General features: G+C 44.6%; 1 protein-coding gene across 3 annotated transcripts in view; it reads right to left on the bottom strand.

The window, feature by feature from the left end:
* The window catches only part of RPUSD3 (RNA pseudouridine synthase D3), an 88,017-nt gene that overhangs the window by 18,753 nt on the left and 46,669 nt on the right, over positions 1-22,595 (bottom strand). For all 3 annotated transcript variants that reach the window (XM_029601160.1, XM_029601162.1, XM_029601161.1), the window contains exon 9: positions 11,940-12,079. In XM_029601160.1, coding sequence (XP_029457020.1) covers positions 11,940-12,079 — 140 coding nt within the window. The remainder of the gene's footprint in view (positions 1-11,939; positions 12,080-22,595) is intronic.

Genomic DNA, 22,595 nt, shown 5'->3' on the forward strand with positions numbered 1-22,595 from the left:
AGATTGTTTTATGCAAATAATAATACCAATAATGTAGGAAATAATTTCTCCTCGCATTACAGCTTTGCCCGGCTCCCAAAATAAGTTAGGTGTAGTAAAGTGTTGGGCATTATTTGTGGCACAGTCCTCCCATTTGCCATGTAGATATGATTGGAATTCTTTATCACCTTTAAGATATGATGGAAACCTCAAAAAAGATTCTCCCTTATTCTTCTATGCTATTTTAAGATCTATCCATACAGAAGCATGATCAGAGATGCTATCATCACCTATCTTAGCTGAGACAACTTGGGGAAAGATCTCTCTAGAACCCAGAATATAGTCTTATCCTTGATAGGGAGGTACGCAGCCTTCATACATAAGTAAAGTCCTTTACTTCTGTATTCAAGGACTTCCAAAAATCTAAAACTTGTAATCTGTGACAAAGAGGACACTCCATTCTTCTTATGTTTACCTAAAGTGTATGGCATAGTATGTCCAAGTAGTCTGTCAATTGCCAGATCATGCACACAGTTGAAATCTCTAGCAATTAAAAGCCAGCCCTTCAAATTATGAATTAGGTTTACCAAAGAAACAAAAAAAAATGTGTGATCATAGTTATTTGGTCCATAAAGATTACATAAAATGACCTCTTTATCTTTTACTTTTCCAATGAATCTACTATTAGGATCTGTAATTTCCTTATCTACTTGAAAGTTTAAACATTTATGAAATAGTATAGTCACCCCTGCTTTCCTTCCCTTTGTCCACAGAAATGACAGGCGGCATCCCAATCTCTCTTTAATTTTTCACTCTCTAAATTCAAAAGATGGGTTTCTTGAATGCATGCAATTTCAGCTTTGTTTCTCTTTAGTACTTGTAAAATGTTTGTTCTTTTAATTGGCGTTCCTAAACCATTCACATTTAGAGAAACCAATCTGATCATATCAACCATTTCCCCAGTAACAGTGCTCTGTAAGTCTAAGGTAAATGCTCATGAGGATGCAGGCCACCCAGCCTTGATGTGTAATCCATTATATAATAGCAAAAACCATTGTAAATCTTAAGGTATCGCTTTCCTGATTCTTAAAATAAAACTTGAGAGCTTTCTCCAAATTTTTCTCCATTTCAATCTTCAACACCATTCCCTTTTCTCTCCCCCTCTAACCTACCTCTTGCTCCAAAAAATGAAGGAAAAAAAAACGCTCCTTGTCCAAGCGCATAAGGTAACTGCCATGTGAACGGGTGCTTCCCCCCATCTTATTTTTATATAAGTATATAATATCCATCAAAAAATCTACACAAAACAAAATCCACAGCCAGTAAAGACTTGGACTAAACAATGAAATTAATTTGCTAGCTGTTTTATAGTCCAGAACTGAATTAAGTCCCTGTGAGGACTAAAATATCTCTCCATAGCTGTTTACCTCCTAGGTGACTTTTTTTTTTAAAGAATGCCAGGAACAAACCGCTTGCAGTGTTCCTAGGTAATCCGAACAATACAGAAGTCTCTTGCGAAGCTGGTCATCTCTGGTGTGGCCAACCAAAACTCCTTTTTCTGATGATTCGCAAAATGTACGTTGGCACAGCGATAATCAATGACATACTCACTAAATAGTGGTTCTCACCAAACAGATGTAGTGTGTACATCCAGCCCTTCTACTCATTATAGCCTGAAAAAAATGTCTGCTTCCTTACATGATCTTCACTGTCTCAATTTTCCTTGTTGTTTGGGCCAGAATGCCAATTTTGATATTTTCCACAGTATCAGAATATCAAATATATAGTGTAGTAGCTGTGCCATACGATACCCTTGCTTTCAATCACCTACTATGGGGTAAGCTTACCCTAAAGGAGCATATAATAATAGACCATCAACAACAGAACTCCTCGAACAGAACAAATCCACACATTGAGATAGGGTATCTAGCTGACAACTTATTTATGAACAGTTGTTATCCACTTCCTCAAATAAGTGCATCTTACCATCAGCCCAGATTCTCAGCTTCGCAAGATATTGTAAAGAAAATTTTGTTTCTGTGTAGACTCAAACATATGGAGCTGAATGCTTGTCTTTTCAGCGAGACTCCGCTGGAGTAGTCCTGAAATAAAAATGGATCAATTTTTCCTTGTACTTTAGATCTTTAATTTTCCTGTATGCTTGAAATATGTTTTGTTTATGTGCAAAATTCAGGATTTTATTCTTAGCATCGGGTCATCATCCCGTTTCCTTACCACTTAATGCGCTCGTTCAACAATCATGGTGCCACTTAAAGCCGGTAAGGAGAGTGCTTCTAGTAGCCATTTTTCTAAAAATTCAGGCAGAGTAGAATCAGTAATGTTCTTGGGTAAGTCCACGATACGAATATTGCTTCTTCGAGAACAGTTTAAGATCTTTGATTTTATTCTTCCTGAGCTTTTACTAGTTTTTCCAATTGAAACATTCTGCCTTCTCGTGCAAGCTCCTCATCCTCGATAAGCCAAATTCGCCCTTCCACATTATCTAGCCGCGAATTAATTCAGAGATAGTGGATTGACTTCAGAGATCTGCCTAGAAATCAAGGAGAGAGTCTACTTTAGCGCCTCTACCACTGCCTCTGTTAGTTCTTTAATTGTGTTGGTGAAACTGAGGTGGCAGCCATTTTACTGTCGGTTGCACCAACTCTCTCTTTGTCCTTCTTAGCCCCTTTTATGGGAATAATGGTCAAATTTTTGAGCATAAAACTGTCTATCGACATGAAGTCACCAAGGTTCTTGTGAAAAGTAGATTGTTGCTTGTTCGAGGAGGCTGTTTTTCTCTGGCTAAGGGGGGGGGGGGGGAGGGGAAGCACCCGGAGCTCCAAGATCTTCGATCTCTCAGGCTCACCACATCATGTGACCTCCTTGCCACTTATTCACCTTCAACTCCCTCAGATGCTTCATCAGTTACTCCAAATCATCCCCAAACAAACATTTCCCTTTAAAAGGAAGAATATACAGTTGCGACTTGGACCACACATCTGCAGACCAATTACATAACCACAGAAGTCTCCATGCTGCCACTGCTGAGACAAAGTTCCTGGCGGACATCAGATTCAAGTCATAAAATGAATCTGCTACATAGGCCACCCTGGCTTCCAATCAGGCTGCCTGCTTGGAATCGATTGAAAGAGCAGGCTCCTTTTCCTGCGCTTTCTGCACCCAGTGCAAACAGGTCCTTTGCAGGAGGCTAGTACAGATTGCTGCCCGAAGACTCAAAGATGAGACCTCATACATGTTTTTAAATTAATCTCAAGTTTTCGATCCTGGGCATCTCTCAATGCAGCTGACTCTGTGACAGGGATGGTTGTCTTCTTGGTCACCACTGACACCGCAGCAGCCCCCTTAGTCAACATCAAAAGCTCCAAGGTCTCTTCTATCAATGGATATAACTGCCATTTTTCTGCCTACTTTGAGGCCCGCCTCAGGAGTATCCCACTCTCTGCTCACCAGCTTTTTCACCTTTTTAGGCAAAGGAAAAACTTTCGGAAGTCCCCATAGCCCATCCAGGACTGGGTCTACTCCGTCATTATCTGACTCCTGCTGATTGACTAATTTCCAGCTCTTGCAAAACTTGGGGAATAAGAGGACGCAACTCCTCCCTCCAGAATAAGCGGACAACCCTAGGGTCATCTCCTTCCATTACCAGAACATCCTCCTGCTCAGACACATCCTTGTTTGGATCCGGATCGGTATTCATAGGGTTGTTCCTGGGATCACCACCAGGATCCTCCCCAAGATCCTCCTGAGGCTCATCAGAACCATCTGAATCCATAGAGGTTGCTTCATCATTCTCGGAATGGTGGCCAAGCCCCAACTGGCAAAGAAACCCCCCCTGACTTTTCTTGTGGAGCCACCTTAACCCTCTTCAAGGGGCCTTGAGACTCCTGGATCAGAGACCACTTTCTCACTGTTCCCTTCTTGGCCTTGTGGAGGAGCAGCACAAATTCCATAGATAAGGTCTCAAATTTATCTGACTCTGCCTCCACCATGTCCTCAGCAGGCTCTCCCCCACCTTCCTGGTCCTCCACAGCGATCTGGACAATCGGCGACAATGGGGAGGGGAGTCTCTGGGCTCCCTTACAGCGGCCTGCTTTCTACCATGCATTTCTAAAATGGTCGCCACTTCCTTAGCCCGGCACCCCCCAGGAGCCTTGTGGACCAGCCCTGCCAACCAGGTGACACTTCTGGTGCCAGCCACCCCCACAGAGGATCCCTCTCAACCAGAGGCACAATCGAAGCAGAGCGCAGCCAAATTGAGATGCGAGCATCTCTTGCTGCAGGCCATGTAGACTCTCCCATGCTCCTCTACCAGCTCCATGACTACTGCGTACATGAATGCTGACTTCTGCTCCCTGTGCCGCTTAAGTCTACAGAAAAGCCCCACCACTGTTACTAGTCACTCCCTTGGACCTGCCTCGGTCCCCCCAAAGCGCTCGAGAAGACACCAGCAATTCCTCTCACCCTGCTCACAGCTGCTTGCAAGGCCTCAACAATCTGCTTCTCCCATCCTTTTTTTTTTTCCTTAAAAAAAAAAAACAGTAACCCTAAAAGAAAGAACAGGAAAGGAAATACTTCCCTGTTGCTGACTGCTGAACGTGGCTAATAGATGAGAGGACCTCAGACAGGACTGAGGGAATCAGGGTGCCTGTATTTCAGCCCCTCTAATGCTGCGGGCCAAACCAGAACAGGGATCACCAACCCCCCAGCCGCCCAACTCTACCTGAAGGACGGCCCATGAAGGAACCTAGCACTTCAGGGAGTATATCTTCTATACATTTCTGTCTCTTTTTTTTTTTTTTTTGTGTGTGTGTTTGCACCTGTACTAGCTGCTGGAGATAAGAAATATACTGAAGGTCAGCAGGTGGCACTCTCTGTTATGTAGCAGTGCCCAAAAAAGTTGTTTTGTTCTCTGCTTCCATTTGCTTATAGGGATGTAAAACCCACTTGTCTGGACTAATCTGGGGTATAAACAGGAAACAAATCTATCTCTGCTGCTCCATCACAAACATTAAAACACAAAGTCTTCATTCAGGTCCTCATGCCATCTTTCAGCCGCATGTATCCACTGAAGAAATGCTTCTGCCGTCGCTTTATCTGTAAATAACTGCATGCGACCTTCATGATGCACCCTCAACTTTTCTGGGTACAGCACAGCAAAATGGATACCTTTCAATGAATCATTGAGAAGATCTGTGCCATTTCCCTCCATAGCGATGCTACTTGCTAAGAAAGATCATTGAATAAAAGCAGCTTGTGGCCCTCACGCTCCAGCACTCCTTGCTTACGGTAAGCTTGCATTAGTCTGACTTTGTGCCCTAGCTGAGAATTCGAGCGATAATCGACCATGGTCTTATGTTTGGTTCTCTTTGTGGGCCAATTCTGTGTATCCATTTGCACATGACCGTCAAAGCCCAGCTCACATAGCAGCCATACCTCAATTACCTCCACAAGTTCTGAGTCTTTTATTGAATCTGGCAAACAGATTTATATGCAGATTATTTCTGCGGCCACAATTTTCCTGGGTCTCTATTTGGTCCACTGATCACTGATACCAGGTTTGAAGAACAGCAATTTGCTATTTTGCCTGTGCCAGGCGATCATCTTGCCCCCTATATTCTCTGCTCTGCCGCTTCCATGCGCCGCGTCTGAGCCTCAGTACTTCCTTTAATCTTGTTAATTCCAGCCTGTAATTTAATCAATCGATCAAGGGCAGCTGTCACCACTTTCATTATCTGCTGAAGCGAGTGCTGCTACTAGCCAGTTAGAGTCACTCACAGCCTGTAGCATGTCATCTGCTCGCACTCTCTCTTTTATGCTGTATTGTGGTTTGACGCTCATATCTCACTGCAAGATCTTAAAAAATGGCACAGTCAGCAAGAAACTTGAAGAACTCTCACTAATTATCATATGGCCCCACTTTCAGATACAATAGCCAGCTAAATACCAGATCAGAGGAGGAATCAATCAGGAGCTCTCCTGAGGGGGGATATGATAGAGGTGTTTAAAATCATGAGAGGACTAGAACAAGTTAATGTGAAACGGTTGTTTACTCTTTCGGATAACAGAAAGACTAGGGAGCACTCCATGAAATTAGAATGTGGCACATTTAAAACTAATCGGAGAAAGTTCTTTTTCACGCAACGCACAATTAAACTCTGGAATTTGTTGCCAGAGGATGTGGTTAGTGCAGTTAGTGTAGCTGTGTTTAAAAAAAGGATTGGATAAGTTCTTGGAGGAGAAGTCCATTACCTGCTATTAATTATGTTTACTAAGAAAATACCCACTGCTATTACTAGCAACAGTAACATGGGATATACTTAGTGTTTGGGTACTTGCCAGGTTCTTATGGCCTGGATTGGAAACAGGATTCTGGGCTTGATGGACCCTTGGTCTGACCCAGTATGGCATGTTCTTATGTTCTTGCACCTCCGATCAGCGGCCAACCATTACCAGAAATCTCATCACAATCAGGCTGATACAGTACAGTGCGCTCCGATGGAGCGCACTGTTAACCCGCCACTGGACGCGCATTTTCCCTTACCCAGTAAGGGGCCGAAAACGCGCGTCCAATCCACCGAACCTAATAGCACCCGCAACATGCAAATGCATGTTGATGGCCCTATTAGGTATTCCCGTGCGATTCACAAAGCAAAATGTGCAGCCAAGCCGCACATTTTGCTTTCAGAAATTAGCGCCTACCCAAAGGTAGGCGCTAATTTCTTCGGGCACTGAGAAAGTGCACAGAAAAGCAGTAAAAACTGCTTTTCTGTGCACCCTCCGACTTAATATCATGGCGATATTAAGTCGGAGGTCCCGAAACTTTCCAAAAGTAAAAAAAGAAAAAAACATTTTTGAAAAATTTGAAGTCGGCCGGCAGCTGACGGGTCGAAAACCGGACGCTCAATTTTGCCGGCATCTGGTTTCCGAGCCCGTGGCTGTCAGTGGGCTCGAGAACCGATGCCAGCAAAATTGAGCGTCGGCTGTCAAACCCACTGACAGCCGCCGCACCGGTCCAAAAGGAGGCGCTAGGGACGCGCTAGTGTCCCTAGCGCCTCCTTTTGCCCGTTTTTACCGCCGGGCCTCATTTAAATACAGAATTGCGTGCACAGGAGAGTGGCCTGTGCGCACAGCGGGAGAGCAGGCGAATGCCCGCTCTCCCGCGGACTTTACTGAATCGGCCCGAATGCTTTTCAATCAGTGTGCCACAGCAAGGTCCTTCATGTGCTGTGGTAATAGCAGTCTTGGTAAGATCTTCTCCCATCACCTCTGGTCGGCAGGAGGACAGTAGCTTCAATCTATAGCTTGAACATGCAGGGCTTTGCAAGAATGAAATGAGCAAGGAGGAAAATGCATACAAACAGCACTACTCTCCATTTTCCAGCCAGAGTGGGAAGAGGATTTTGTGAGAAAGGGAGGGCGTTGTGTGAAAAAAAATCCCAAATAGGATTGGGGCCAGGCAACAGAGGATTATATGGAGGGGTATGTATGGAGGAATGTGACAAAAGATCACATGGGGCAGTGCTGTGAAAGGGGGGATCACCTGTAGGAGCGAGCAGAGGTTTGAAAGGTTAAAGAGGCCCCACACAGAGGGGGTGGAACAAGAGGACTGCATAGCATGAAAGGATTTGATAGGATTGTGGAAAGAGGATAAGAGACAGGATTGTACTGAGGATGTGAAAGAGGATGATGCAGAGGGGGTGAAAGACAAAATCATGCCAGGGTGGGAGGATGGAGAGCAGATTATGTACAATTCGGTTCAATGTGCTGCAAGGATTCAGCAAACTTTAGTGTTCCATAAAATAAAAATGGTTGAGCAGCATGGATGTATCAGATGGAGCTGCTGGGTTGGAACACAGAGATGTCATATTTATGCTTCAAACACACTTAATCCCAGGCTAACCCCATAGTGGTATTTCATGCTCACCATCTGGTATTTTGGAGATACAGAATATTTTCCCCTACAGGTCTGTCCTAAAGAAAAATGGCTGTCTTAATTGTCATTTATTGCCAAGCACAGAAGAACAAAGCCTCTTGAAGAGATATGACTCTAGATCCAGCAGCTTTCGGGGATGCTCTGTCTTTATCATCCAATTCTGGCTGAAATGCTTCACATGGACTCTTTAGCCAAGAAATAATGTCCTTCCCAGCTGCATGCAGCTGCAATTTTTATCTGGTCTCATCATAATTTCCCAAGACAAAATAGCCTTCACTGAATAACCTCAACTTGCAGACAATTCTTTCTTTTTTTTTTTTTTGACAGTTTCTATAATCCGTACTATCGGATACCACTTATTTTTCCTACTGATTTTTCTTCTGCTTTTCTAAAACAAATATCAACTCCTAAATCCCTGAGGCAATAATAAAAGTCTGCTTTGATGAGTTAATTAAGATTAGCTTTTTTTTATTATTTTTTTTATAATGACAATTTTTATTAATATAAAACCACATTAACAATACATTGTCAACGAATAGGACTATCACATGCATAATGACAAATTTCAGAAAACAGTACGGTAATATGTGCAACTGATGAATTACTGACTGCGGAACTAGGCTTCCTAATTTGTCGTTTATATGGTCCAACTCCCTCCCCCCCCCCCCCCCGCCCTCTCCCCTTCCCTCCCCCAGTCCCACCCTACTCCCGCCCGCCAGTGTGGACCCGCGGAGTACTCCAATTCTGCTTTATTCCTGAAGATAGTGGGTGATCTTGGACCATATTCTATGAAATTTAGGGAGGGAATCCCTTCTGATTGCCGTCAGTTTTTCCAGCTTATGTAATTGCCGTAGTTTTACTAATAACTGTGTGTGGAACGGCGTAGTGTTAAACTTCCATTGAGCAGCCACCAACACTCGTGCCGCAGTAGCCACATACTGAAACAGTATTTGCTGCTCAACTGTGTACCCCTCATAAGGAATTCCCATTAGCCATACCTCCGCTGTCAACGGGACGGGGACTCCCAGGACGCTCTCCATCCACCCCTGATAGGCCTTCCAAAAACACTGAATGTGGGGACAACTCCACCACATATGAAAGAAAGAGCCTTTTTGGGAGCAATTCCGCCAGCACGTGGATGGGCGGCCCCGCGACCACCTGGCTACACGAGCCGGAGAATAATGCCAGCGATATAGAAGATTGTATCTGTTTTCCATCAAGACTGCCGACATTGAAACCCGTCCCAAATTGCAAAAGCATTCTTCTCACTGGCCCCTGTCCCTTGTGACCCCCAGGTCTGACTCCCAAGCTGCAATATGGGTCCCTTGAGTACAATCTTGACCTATCAGTAATTGATATACCTTGGAAATGTGCTTTTGAACTTTACCTGCCAAAATGCAGTACCCTTCAAAAAGGGACCGGCCCTGCTGTAAATCTTCCTCCACTGCTTTGGTACTAATAAAGTGTTTCAGCTGGGCAAAGGCTAAAAAGTCAGACTTAGGGAGGCCATATGTCCGTTGTAGTTGATCAAATGCTATCACTCCATTGTGCCATATCTGGCCCAGACAAGTAAGCCCCAGTTTTTCCCATCTGAGAAATTCCGGATTTAATCTCCCTGCAACAAAGTTCCTCAGATGTTGGATGGATGAGAGCATCGAGTATTGTTTGCTCCTCACCAGTTTTGATTTCCAACATCTCCATATTTGATATGTGCATTGTAAAGGAGGGGGAAAATCTTTAATAGCCTGATTGGAGAGTCCCTCCGACCAAAACAGGTTATGCAATGGGAAGTCATTTATCAAGGCCTGTTCGATCTCTACCCATTGTTTGGTTGAGGTATGGTCATGGCACTCAATTACCGATTTGAGTTGAGCTGCCACATAATAATGTATTAAAGATGGGAGTCCTACCCTTCCGTCCCGTCTGCTCCTGTACAACACCATCCTAGCTACCCCCAGTGGTCTCCTATGCCAGATAAAATAGAACATTTTCCTCAGTAGGGGTTTCAACTCATGTTTAGGAAGGAGACAGGGTAGGGCCTGGAAAAGGTATCCCAGTCGGGGTAATTTATTCATTTTAATAGTATTTATCCTGCCAAACCAGGAGAGCTGAAATCTGTCCCATTTATCCAAGTCTCCCATTATACTCCACACAAGGGGTTGATAATTATTCCGCATTAATGCCGCAATATCTAGTCCTAAATTTACACCCAAGTAGCGGATGTGCCCCTTTGTCCAACGAAAGGGAAACAACCGTTTCCCCTCTCGTTCCAATCCAATATCACAATGGGCTGATAAAATCTCCGACTTGTCATAGTTCACATGAAACCCCGAAGCTTGGCCATAAACTTCCAAGTGACGCTTTACTTAGTCCGCAGAAGAGAGAGGCTGTGTTAAATAAAAAATATCATCAGCATAAAGAGAAATTTTATACTGACGAGAGCCCACCAGAACTCCATATACCTCTGGATCCTGCCTGATTTCTGCTGCAAAGGGTTCCAGACTGAGAGCAAATAGCAATGGGGACAGTGGGCAACCCTGCCTAGTTCCCCTCTGTACTTCAAAGTTCTGGGTATAATTGATTTTTAAACAAGCTTGGGGCGCTCAATATAGTTCCCTCACCCATGTAGAAAAATAACCTCCAAGGCCAACTTTATCCAGAACCGCAAATAAGAAGGGCCAAAATAATCTATCGAAAGCCTTTTTGGCGTTGATAGTGAGAAAGACTGTTGGGTGTGCAGTCCACTGAACACTGTAAATCAAATTGATTCATTTCCTGATATTATCTGCTTTAGTGCGCCCCGGCATGAAACCCGCTTGGTCGGTGTGAATTAACCCCTCTATTCTGCCTGTCAAGCGAAAAGCCAAGATTTTAGCCAAGAGTTTCAAGTCAATGTTAATCAGGGAGATTGGTCTAAAAGATGCGCAATTGGTAGGATCTTTTCCTGACTTGGGTAACAAGGTTATCCCTGCCACATTACCATTCGGTAAGAAATGCTCCCCATCCCGGATGTGATTAAACATTTGTGCCAGGGGGCCTCTAAGGATATGTCTATTTTATTTTTTTTTATAAAAGAGTTGGGTAAACCCATCCAAACCCAGAGCCATCCCAGATTTAAGGTCCTTAATGGCCCAATCCACCTCATATTCAGAGATGGGTTTCCCCAAAATGTATTGATCCTGCTCAGAGCGCGTGGACAGGTCTATCCCCTCTAGATATGCCTGAATATCCTCCCTGGGAGCCCTGACCTCTGGGGTGTATAGATTCCCATAAAATGTTTGAAACCTGGTCCAGATAGCCCCCGGATCTGTGAGCAGTTCTCCCGAACTGGCTTTGATATGATATCATGGCTTTGAGGCTCCTAGGGCGCAGCCGGTTTGCTAAAAGTCTACTACTTTTATTTCCAAACTCATAATATTTTTGATGCAAAAGATCTAACCGATGCGCTATCACTGCTGTGTCTAGGGCTGCTATCTCTTCTCGTTTCCTGCTCAGGAGTCCTACTCGAATAGATCCTGGGTTTTGTTTATGTCTGCTTTCTAACCTGGCGAGTTCCAACAGTAGGGTCTCCCTGCGTTTATTGATTTGTTTTTTATGGTATGTGCCCATACTTATTAAATGTCCCCGGATAACAGCCTTCATACCTTCCCAAACAGATGTAGGGCCAACCACCTGCCCACCATTCAACTCAAAATAGTCTTCCAGGACCTCCCCCAGCCTGTGCTGATAGGATGGCAAGGTCAGTAAGTAGAAATAAGATGAACTTTTTTTTTTTTTGATAAATACAAGGAGCTCCTGAATTATGCTTCTGGAGCATACGTACTTGACACTAATCTACCTCAGAGGAATACATTAAAATTCTAGTATAATTATCTAAAGCATGAGTGCTCCTGCAGTTGATGCTCAAGTAATCAAATGGTTACTAGGGGTCAAAACAAATGCTCCAGAGAAGACTATGAAGCATGGCAAAGATTCTGTTTTAAAGGGTCCACTGCTCCTCACCTACCTGAGTCCGAGGCTGTACAGTCTCTACAGGCAAGAAGATGGGCTCTCCCAGAACCTTCCCAACTCGAGCAGAGTAAAGATGGTCGCCCAGGACTGGACAAAGCTTTAGGGTTGCATGGACTATGATCTGATTCTGAAAAGCTGAGAGAAAGAATTCAATATTATTTCTAACGTGAAATTACTTCTTACCTGATAATTTCCATTCCTTGAAGACAGACCAGTCCAGATGAATGGGTTATACCCTCCAACCAGCAGATGGAGACAAAGATCAACAGGTTTGATGATGTCACACCTTATATCAGTGGTTCCCAACCCTGTCCTGGGGACTCCCAGGATTGGTTTCATTTAAAGCTGTCTACAGATGGTTTTTGTTACAGGTAATACCTTCAGGATGAGGTCAGCACAGATGCATATAAGGCAGTGGTTCCCAACCCTGTCCTGGGGACCCCCAGGTTTTCAGGATATCCACAATGAATATGAATGAGAGAAAATTTGCATGCTATGGAGGCAGTGCATGTAAATTTTCTCATGCATATTCATTGTGGATATCCTGAAAACCCGACTGGCTGGGGGTCCCCATGACAGGGTTGGGAACCACTGCCTTATATGCATCTGTACTGACCTCATCCTGAAGATATTACCTGTAACAAACCATCTGTGGACAACTTTAAATGAAACCAATCAACAATAATTCATTTTCATTTCCCTTTTTTTTTTTTTTTTTTTAACCAGTGAAGTTCCAGAGAAACAAGGAAGTTGATGAAAGAAAAGGAGTGTCAAACACAAGACAATGCAGTCACCTGCTTTAGAACAGACTAAAGCATCTATTCCCTATCACGATATCTGAATGAAAGCAGGAAAAAACCCCCAGAAAGCTTGGCAGCCAAAGTTGACTGATCTGATTGTATTAAAGGAAAATAAATTATTAGGTATGAAGTAATTTCACCTTCCTCTTCATCTAGTCAGACCAGTCCAGATAAATGGGATGTACCCAAAGTACTACTGGACAGGACAGGATGCTGCCAAACCCACAATCAAGATCTGTAAAGGAGGTTTCCCCTCTGGCTCCAAAATGTAAGTGAGAGTCTCACAAGGGAATTCAATAAAGGCCATGCCACAGCCCTACAGATTTCCCAAGTAAAACACAAATTGACACTCAGCAACATTTCCCAAAGAGACTTCTAACCACCTCTCTACACGAACAAGGTTTTGTCACATTAAAAAACTGAAAGGCGTTTCCGTTTTGATTGTTTATGTATACTTTACTTTTGAGACACAGTTTGTTCACTATAAATTTGCTATTTTTTTTTTTTTTGAATACTTGATTGTTACTGAGTTTTCTGCAGCATGGCTGACTCCAGTGATCAATTCTTCAGTTACACCAAAACAAGCAGCTTTTGTGGTGTTGTCAGGCTTGTGACTATATGACTCAGATTCTCGAGAAATTACTGCCACCATGGATGGGTCATTTTTGATTTGGGATCGGAGACTTTTAATTCAAGCTGAGTTAAACTCAGCAACAATGAATACTGTCAAGTGAAAAGGATCCTGTAGGGTTTGGGGATATATAAAGAAAGCAAATGTTGCTTACCTGTAACAGATGTTCTCACAGGACAGCAGGATGTTAGTCCTCACATATGGGTGACATCACAGGATGGAGCCCAATCACGGAAAACTTCTGTCAAAGTTTCCAGAACTTTGACTGGCCCCTACTGGGCATGCCCAGCATGGCACTAACCTTGCAGCCAGCAGGGGTCCCCCTTCAGTCTTGTTTAAAAGCTACAGACAGTGCCGAAAAATAAAACAACAAAAAGGTAACGAACCCAACACCACAGGGCGGCGGGCGGGTTTCATGAGGACAAACATCCTGCTGTCCTGTGAGAACACCTGTTACAGGTAAGCAACATTTGCTTTCTCACAGGACAAGCAGGATGGTAGTCCTCACATATGGGTGAGTACCGAGCTGAGGATGTCCGAGAAATGCACCAAAAGTAGGTGTGCAAGGCACTAGGATTAGGATAAAATGTGGTTGAGGGCATCCTGAACCCTACCGGGCAGGCGGAAGGATGTTGGTACGTCACTGTAAACAGGTTATGAAGGACAGACTGGCCGAAGATGGAATCTTGTCTTCTGGCTTTGTCCAAGCAATAGTGGGCTGCAAAGGTGTGGAGAGAACTCCAGGTGGCAGCCCTGCAAATGTCAGGAAGCAGCACCGATCGTAGATGTGCTACTGAAGTCACCATGGCCCTCACAGAGTGTGCCTTAACATGGTCTTGAAATGGAATGCCCGCTTGCTGATAGCAAAAGGATATGCAGCCTGCTAACCAGGAGAAGAGAGTCTGCTTACCCACAGGCTGCTCCAATTTGGTGGAATGTAAAGAAACAAATAATTGAGTGCTTTTCCTGTGGGCAGCTGTACGGTCTAGGTAGAATGCTAGAGCCCGTTTACAGTCAAGGGTATGCAGAACCTGTTCTGCTGGATTGGAATGGGGCCTGGGAAAAAAGGTAGGTAGTATGATGGACTGATTTAGATGAAAATCTGAAACTACCTTGGGTAAGAATTTAGGGTGAGTGCGGAGTACTGCCCGGTCCTGCAAAGGTTTAGTGTAAGGTGGATAGGTAACTAGGGCCTGTAGTTCACTAACTCTGCGAGCTGAATTGATTGCCAAAAGGAAAATCACTTTCCATGTGAGATATCGAAGTTCACAGGAGTGAAGAGGCTCGAATGGTGGTTTCATGAGCAGACCCAAAACCAGGTTAAGGTCCCAAGAAGGGGCCGGAGGACACACTGGAGGCTTGAGGTGAAGCAAGCCTTTTAGAAAATGTGTGACAAGGGGTTGTACTGATATAGGAACATACCCGATACCTTTATGGAAGCCGGCTACCGCACTGACATGCATCCTAATGGAAGAAGTTTTTAGACCTGACTCTGATAAGGGACTGAGAAGAGCACCAAGATGTGAACCTGTTCCATTTGTAAGAGTAAGCTTTTCTCGTGGAAGGCTTCCGTGAAGCAATCAAGACACGGGAAACTGGTTCAGAAAGGTTAAATGGCTGAAGGATTAACCTTTCAACATCCATGCCGTCAGGGACAAGGTGTGAAGATTGGGATGGCGGAGGCACCAGTCGTTTTGAGTAATCAGAAGCAGGTCTTTTCCCAAGGGAATGTGCCTGTGAATGGAAAGATCCTACAGTATTGGGAACCACACTTGGCGTGGCCAGTGAGGTGCTATCAGGATCATGGTTCCCTTGTCCTGACGTAACTTCATGAGAGTTTTCGAGAGAAGAGGAAGTGGAGGGAATGCGTAGAGTAGACCGGTTGCCCACGAGAGGGAGAATGCGCCTCTGGGCTGAGAGTGTTTGCTGCGAATGAGAGAGCAGAAGTTCTCTACTTTGCGATTTTGAAGAGACGCAAAGAGGTCTATCTGAGGATATCCCCATTGCTGGAAGATGGAGTTTGCTACCGAGGGGTTGAGAGACCACTCGTGCGGTTGAAAGATGCGACTTGGTTTGTCTGCCAACACATTGTCCCACTCCGGGCAAGTAGGTGACCCTGAGGTACATCGAATGGGCGAGAGCTTCCGCCCATATCTGTGCAACTTCCTGACACAGAAGGAAGGAGCCTGTGCCTCCCTGTTTGTTGATGTACCACATGGCCACCTGGTTGTCCATCTGGATCAGGATAACTTGATTTGAGAGGAGATCCTAAATGCCCTGAGAGCATATCTGATTGCTCGAAGCTCCAAGAAATTTATTTGGAGTTTGGCTTCCTCTGGAGACCAAGAGCCTTGTGTCTGCAGATTGGCCACATGGGCTCCCCATCCGAGGTTGGAAGCATCGGTGGTGAGAATTAATTGAGGGTCTGGAGCCTGGAAGGGCAAGCCTTGGAGGAGATTGAACTGATTTTTCCACCAGGCTAGAGACTGACTGAGTGAGTCGGTTACATGGACAATGGTCAACAGGGGCTGAATGCTTTGAGTCCATTGAGACCGTAGAGTCCACTGCATGACTCTCATGGCCAAACGGGCCATTGGAGTGACCTGAACTGAGGAAGCCATGTGTCCTAGAAGGATGAGAAAGTGGCGTGCAGTCGCGGAGTGCTGAGACTGCAGCTGGTGTGCAAGAGACACGAGAGTGAGGGCTCGCTGTCGAGACAGGAAAGACTTTGCCTGCAAGGTGTCCAAGTCTGCCCCAATGAGCGACAAGGTTTGAGATGGGACTAAGTAGGATTTGTCGTAGTTGACGAGAAATCCTAACGAAATTAGAGTGAGTAAGGTAAGATTGAGGGACAACAGAGCAGCTTGCTGAGTGGGAGCCCTGATTAACCAGTCATCTAGATAGGGGTAGACATGAACACCTTGGGTCCTAAGGAAAACTGCAACTACTACGAGGCATTTTGTGAAGACTCGTGGCGCAGATGTTAGGCCTAATGGAAGCACTCGATATTTATAGTGCTTGGGGCCTACTAGAAACCTCAGGTATTTGCAATGAGATGGAGTTATCGCAATATGAGTGTATGCGTCCTGGAGGTCCAGAGAGCAAAGCCAGTCTCCTCTTTGTAGAAGAGGAAGAAGTGAGCCTAAGGTTACCATTTTGAATTTCTCTTGCTGGAGGTACTTGTCGAGGGCCCGTAGGTCCAGAATAGGATGAACGCCTCCCGATTTTTTGGGGATTAGAAAGTACTGGGAATAGAATCCTAGGCCTTGCTGAGAGTAAGGTACGGGTTCTATTGCCTTGGACTGAAGAAGGAGGGAGACCTCTTGATCCAGATGGATGGAGTGATCGGATGTTCTCCACGTCGGTCGAGGTGGGGAGTCCGGTGGCATGGAGAGAAAGTTCAGATGGTAACCCTGAGCAATTATCGCCAGTACCCATTGGTCTGAAGTGATTGAGTGCCACATGTTGTGGAAGTGGCACAATTGACTTCCCATTGGTATAAGAGGCAATGGAAGCTGGCTGCTGCTCTCTAGGTGGAAGTCAAAAACCTGAAGCAGGCCCTGGCTGAGGAGCTGCTTGCGGTTTTTGTTTACGTGTTTGACGAGACTGTGCTTTTTGAAAAGGTCTCATGGCATGGGATCTGGTTGGTGGCGGGTAGGACTTCGGGTGGAAGAATTACTTCTTAGAGTCCTTTCTGAAGGGCTGTTGGAAGAATAGTCAGAAGGCATCAGAGAGAGCTATCTTAGGGTCTCATGATGGTCCTTAAGTTCCACCACCGTCCGCTGAATCTGTTCGCCAAACACATTATCTCCTACACAGGGCAGGTCGGATAACCTGTCTTGTACCTCAGGGCGAAGGTCAGAAGACTTAAGCCAGGCCCACCTTCTCGCCGAAATAGCAGCTGCAGAAACCCTTGTAGCAGTATCAAAGATATCATAAGATGATCTGATCTCATGCTTGCCTGCCTCAAAACCCTTGTTTACTAGGGTTTGGAGCTCATCTTGAAATTGCTGAGGCAGGAAGTCTGTCAAGTTGTATCTGCTTGAAAATGACCCTATTATATTGGGTCATATAGAGCTGATAAGCGGCAATTCGGGAGATGAGCATTGATCCTTGGTAGACTCGGTGGCCAATGGCATCTAGAAACTTCTGTTCCTTGCCAGGGGGAAAAGAAATATGAGGCTTTGACTTCTTTGCTCTCTTTTGAGCCGATTCTACCACTACAGATTGGTGATCCAATTGTGGTTTTTGAAAGCCCGGAGCTGACTGCACCAAATAGGTAGTGTCAGCTTTTCTGTGGACTGGAGCAATGGAGCCAGGATGTTCCCAGTTCTTCTTCAGGAGATCCAGAAGAACCTGGTGGATAGGGATGGAGGTTATTACCTTGGGAGCATCCAGGAATTGGAGCAACTCCATCATCTGATGTCTATCAACCTGTTCAGTCTGTAATCGGAAGGCAACTAATTCAGGCAGTTCCGTCACAAAATTTATAAAGGAAAGGTCCTCTGGAGGAGAACGCTTTCTACTTTCAGTGGGTGAAGGTGGTGAAGGCAAATCATCTGTGTCTGGTGAGAAATCATCAGTCCAGGTATCATAGGGATCAGCACCTGGCCCTCTAGGATGTAGAGGGGGGACGGGATGGTGGGATACCTGAAGGTCCTGGTCTAGACTCCAAAGGAATCGAAGGAATAATCGGAGGCACCGATGAAGGCATCGAAGGCATCGATGGATGGCTTGAGTGGTGCCGACCACCGATGGTTGGATCGGGGGTGATGGACGTATCAGCATCGATGGCTGAGGCAGAACTCCCGAAGGAGAGATGCGAAATGGTGTTTCCCCCCCCCGATGACAGAGTGAGCGGGGAGGGCACCGGCGCCATCGGTGACCCAGGGTCCTTCGGTGGAAAAGCGGCTATGAGCACTTCCATCCTGGAAAGCAGCGGTGCCAATGCTGCCAGAATCGGGTCGGTGATCGGTTCCGCAATCGGTACCGGTGTCGGAAGAACCTGGAGTCGTTGTATCGCCTTGTCGATGGCCTCCTGAACCATCTGGTCCAGTTTTTCTCGGAGGCCTGGAGCAAGCAGCCCCGGCTCTGGAACAGAAGAAGGAGGCAGAGGCATAGCCGGAGGAACCACTGTTAAAGGCGGAGTCGCAGCTCCCGATGCCCTATCGGGGGAGGGTTGCCTCGGTGACCCGGTCGCCGAAAAGGTCGGTGCCTTTTCTGGACGGGGCTTCTTCGACAGCGTCTTGGACGATGGCGAGGTCGATGATTTCGCTTCCTCGATAGTCCGAGACTTTCTATGCCGGTGGCGATGTTTGTCTCTACGATCCCCTCGGTCCTGAGGGGGAGTCGAGGGTGTCGAAGGCTGAGATGTCGTCGATGCCAGACGGTCACCGGTCGGTGGACGATGCTGGCGCGAAGTTGACGGTTCTGATGACGTTGATGCAATGGACGGAGTTGGTGCGACTACAGTCTAGGCACCGATGGAACCCTGACACCATGGCCATGGAACAAATGTTCTTACGACCTCATGCTGCTGTTGCCTGAAGCAACTACTTCTACAAATAAAGACATAATGAGGACATTAAACAGTGATCAGATAATCTAAAAGCTATTACTCCAGCTGATAACTTTTCTACACAATTTTCTCAATTCCAGGCTGACTTGGATAAAATTCCATAATGAGGTAATACTATCTAAAATTAGCAAATTCAGAAGGGATAAGGTGGATAACCAGAGGAGGTCATGTACCCATGGAAGAACTGGAAAAGACAAATCCACAAGTCCAAAGCTTTTGATTCTTCAGGTGTGTTTATTACATTTGAATTCTGCTGCATCACTTTGAATTTGTGTTGCTCCATTTCACACACACATACACATGTTCTATGCACACATATTTAACTTAGGCCTTGATTAGTGCAAGATTAATACACCTTACTGAATAAACTGATGATTCCATTGATTGTCAGAATTCAGAGCTTGTCCTAGTAAGTCAGCCCAACATTACTTCATTATATGACCTGAGTTATCTACTTATTTGGCCTGATTTCTTTTTTGTTTTATGTTTGGTTATCCTGATGTAGTTCTTTTGATCACATGTATCAATGCAAAGGTATAAAAGATTATGCACATCACTGGAACTTTGGGTGACACAGTAGAATTAGGAATGTCCATCCAGCGATTGTTTTTACTGCTACATGTTGTTGTCATAATACTGCATAGCACCATCAATACCCTACAGGATTAACAATGTATTGGACTCTTGCTATGCCTTTGCCTACCATGCATATGCCTCTGTCTTCGACGATTTGGATCTTCCATCGCTGCAGCCATACCCAAGATGCCTGAACTGAAAATTATGGTCAACTCTCCATCTGCAGTGCAAGATCAAGTAACTACTATATGTCAGCGTTTAATGATGGACTTGCATGAGCTTCCCCATGAATTAAATGGGTAGGGAACAATAGTGGGCTTAGCCAACGACTGGTAAGGTTCCTTCACCTATGGCTAGCTTAGGATGTAAGGGACAACCTAAGACAGGCACCCACAGCCCGCCCACATGTGAAGGGTTCCTAGGTGTAACCCTTCAAGAGGGGGATGTAGGTATGCACTGTCTTTCTGACACTTCTTTGTGCTGTGTACCAGTGTTAGACACAGAATGCAAAGGACCCTGACTACATGCTGGAATGCAGCCAGACTACATGCTGGAATGCAGCCAGCCAACACCCCAGACCCATTAGCTGATTGGTCTAATACATTCTCAAATGAAATGCACTGCACTTATCTAGAATCAATACTCTGCATATGCTCTGATTGGTCAGTATAAAAGGTATAAAAGATTATGCACATCACTGGAACTTTGGGTGACTGGGTGATTATACAATTGTGTAGACCTGTCACTCCCTGGAACAAACTATCTTCCTTGTACTTTGTTCCGGTCCCTATCCCCTTTGACTCTGTCTTTCTCTCATTAAAGTTTTATATTACATATTGCTTCAGTGATTTGTTTAGAATTAACAGGTGATTCCTCTGACAAAGACAACCAATAGTCGAGAGACTGGAGGAGATCAGTGGTGGTCTCGCTTCACAAGAGTTGTAGCAGAGAGGAGGCCGGAAACTACAGACCAGTTAGCCTCACCTTGGTGATGGGAAAATTAATGGAGATTCTGCTGAAATAAAGGATAGTAAGCAATCTACAATCTGGTGGGTTGCTGGAACTGAGGCAGCATGGATTCGCCAGGGGAAGGTCCTGTCAGACAAATCTGATTGATTTTTTTGATTGGGTGACTAGAGAATTGGATCGACGTGACGTACTTGGATTTCAGTAAAGCTTTTGTTATGATCCCACACAGGAGGCTTGTGAATAAAATGAGAAGCTTGGGAGTGAGTACCAAGGAGGTGGCATGGATTACAACTGGTTGACTGATAGGAGATAGAGTGTAATGGTAAATGGAATCTACTCTGAAGACAGAACTGTGTTAAGTGATGTACCACAGGGTTTGGTTTTGGAACCAGTTCTGTTCAACAGAGTGTCATTTTTGGACACTGTTAGCTATAAACAGAATAGTACCATTTTTGACAAACCAGCTGACAAAAATTCCCTTTTACATTTTACAAGCTATCATCCACAGACTTCTTGCAAATATATCTGTAGGACAATTTTTAAGACTGCCAGTTATGCTCTACTGTAGAAGAATTTAAAAACCAGGCTCAGTATGTTGCAGAGTGAGTTCTGCATAGAGATTATCCTCATAAACTTATTAAGTTGGCTTTCAAAAGGACTCTTTTTGCCAATAGAGAATTGCTTTTACAACATACAAAGAAAGAAATGTGTGTTCTACCATACTCAGCTCACTCTAGGGAAGTGCCGAATATTGTTTAAAAACATTGGAACATCTTGTCTATATACAGTCTCTTTAAAGATAGACCTATTTTTGCCCAAACTAGAGGACAGAATTTAAGAGATCAGTTTGTTAACATGGCATCTTGGTCCTTTTCCCAGATAGGGGATTTGGAATGGGAACAGTTTTCATACAGGAAGTCTGTTATTTCTGAAAATGTTTTACCTATTCAGGTATTCCAACATCCTACCCTGTCAATCATATTTTGCAATGACATTTCACCCGTAATATGGCACAGGTGATTTATGTTGTCTTATGCCTATGTAATAAAATCTATGTGGCACATACTAAAAGCTTTATAAAAAGAATAATAATTCAACATAAGAGCTGCATTTGCATCAAGAAAATGGATGCTCCCACTGAATTACATCACCAGATAAACCATCTCAGATTTTTTTGTTATTCAAAATGTGTCAGCTACTAGAGGGGGTGATTAATTCTTTTCAGTTACAAAGTAGAGGACATTATTATATAGAAACATAGAAACATAGAAATGACGGCAGAAGAAGACCAAATGGCCCATCTAGTCTGCCCAGCAAGCTTCACACATTTTTTCTCTCATACTTATCTGTTTCTCTTAGCTCTTGGTTCCATTTCCCTTCCACCCCCACCTTTAATGTAGAGAGCAGTGATGGAGCTGTATCCAAGTGAAATATCTAGCTTGATTAGTTAGGGGTAGAAGCCGCCGCAATAAGCAAGCTGCACCCATGCTTATTTGTTTTACCCAGACTATGTTATACAGCCCTTACTGGTTGTTTTTCCTTCTCCCCTGCCATTGAAGCAGGGAGCTATGCTGGATATGCGTGAAGTATAAGTCTTCTCCCATGCCGTTGAAGCAGAGAGCCATGCTGGATGTGCATCGAAAGTGAAGTATCAGGCACATTTGGTTTGGGGTAGTAACCGCCGTAACAAGCCAGCTACTCCCCGCTTTGTGAGTGCGAACCCTCTTTTCTTCTCCCCTGCCGTTGAAGCAGAGAGCTCTGCTGGATGTGTGAAGTATCAGTTTTTCTTCTCCCCTGCCGTTGAATCAGAGAACTATGCTGTATATGCATCGAAAGTGAAGTATCAGGCTTATTTGATTTGGGGTAGTAACCGCCGTAACAAGCCAGCTACTCCCCTCTTTGTGAGTGTGAATCCTTTTTTCCACATTTCCTCTTGCTGTTGAAGCTTAGAGCGATGTTGGAGTCACAGTAAGCCTGTGTATGTTTATTTAATATATTAATAAATAAATTTATTAATATATTTTTCAGTGGGGCACAGTATATCCAGTTGGTCTAAATAAGGCTACAGAATGAAAGCATTCTTTTGAAAGGACTTAA

Source organism: Rhinatrema bivittatum, chromosome 4, assembly GCF_901001135.1.
Source record: "Rhinatrema bivittatum chromosome 4, aRhiBiv1.1, whole genome shotgun sequence".
NCBI lineage: Eukaryota > Metazoa > Chordata > Amphibia > Gymnophiona > Rhinatrematidae > Rhinatrema > Rhinatrema bivittatum.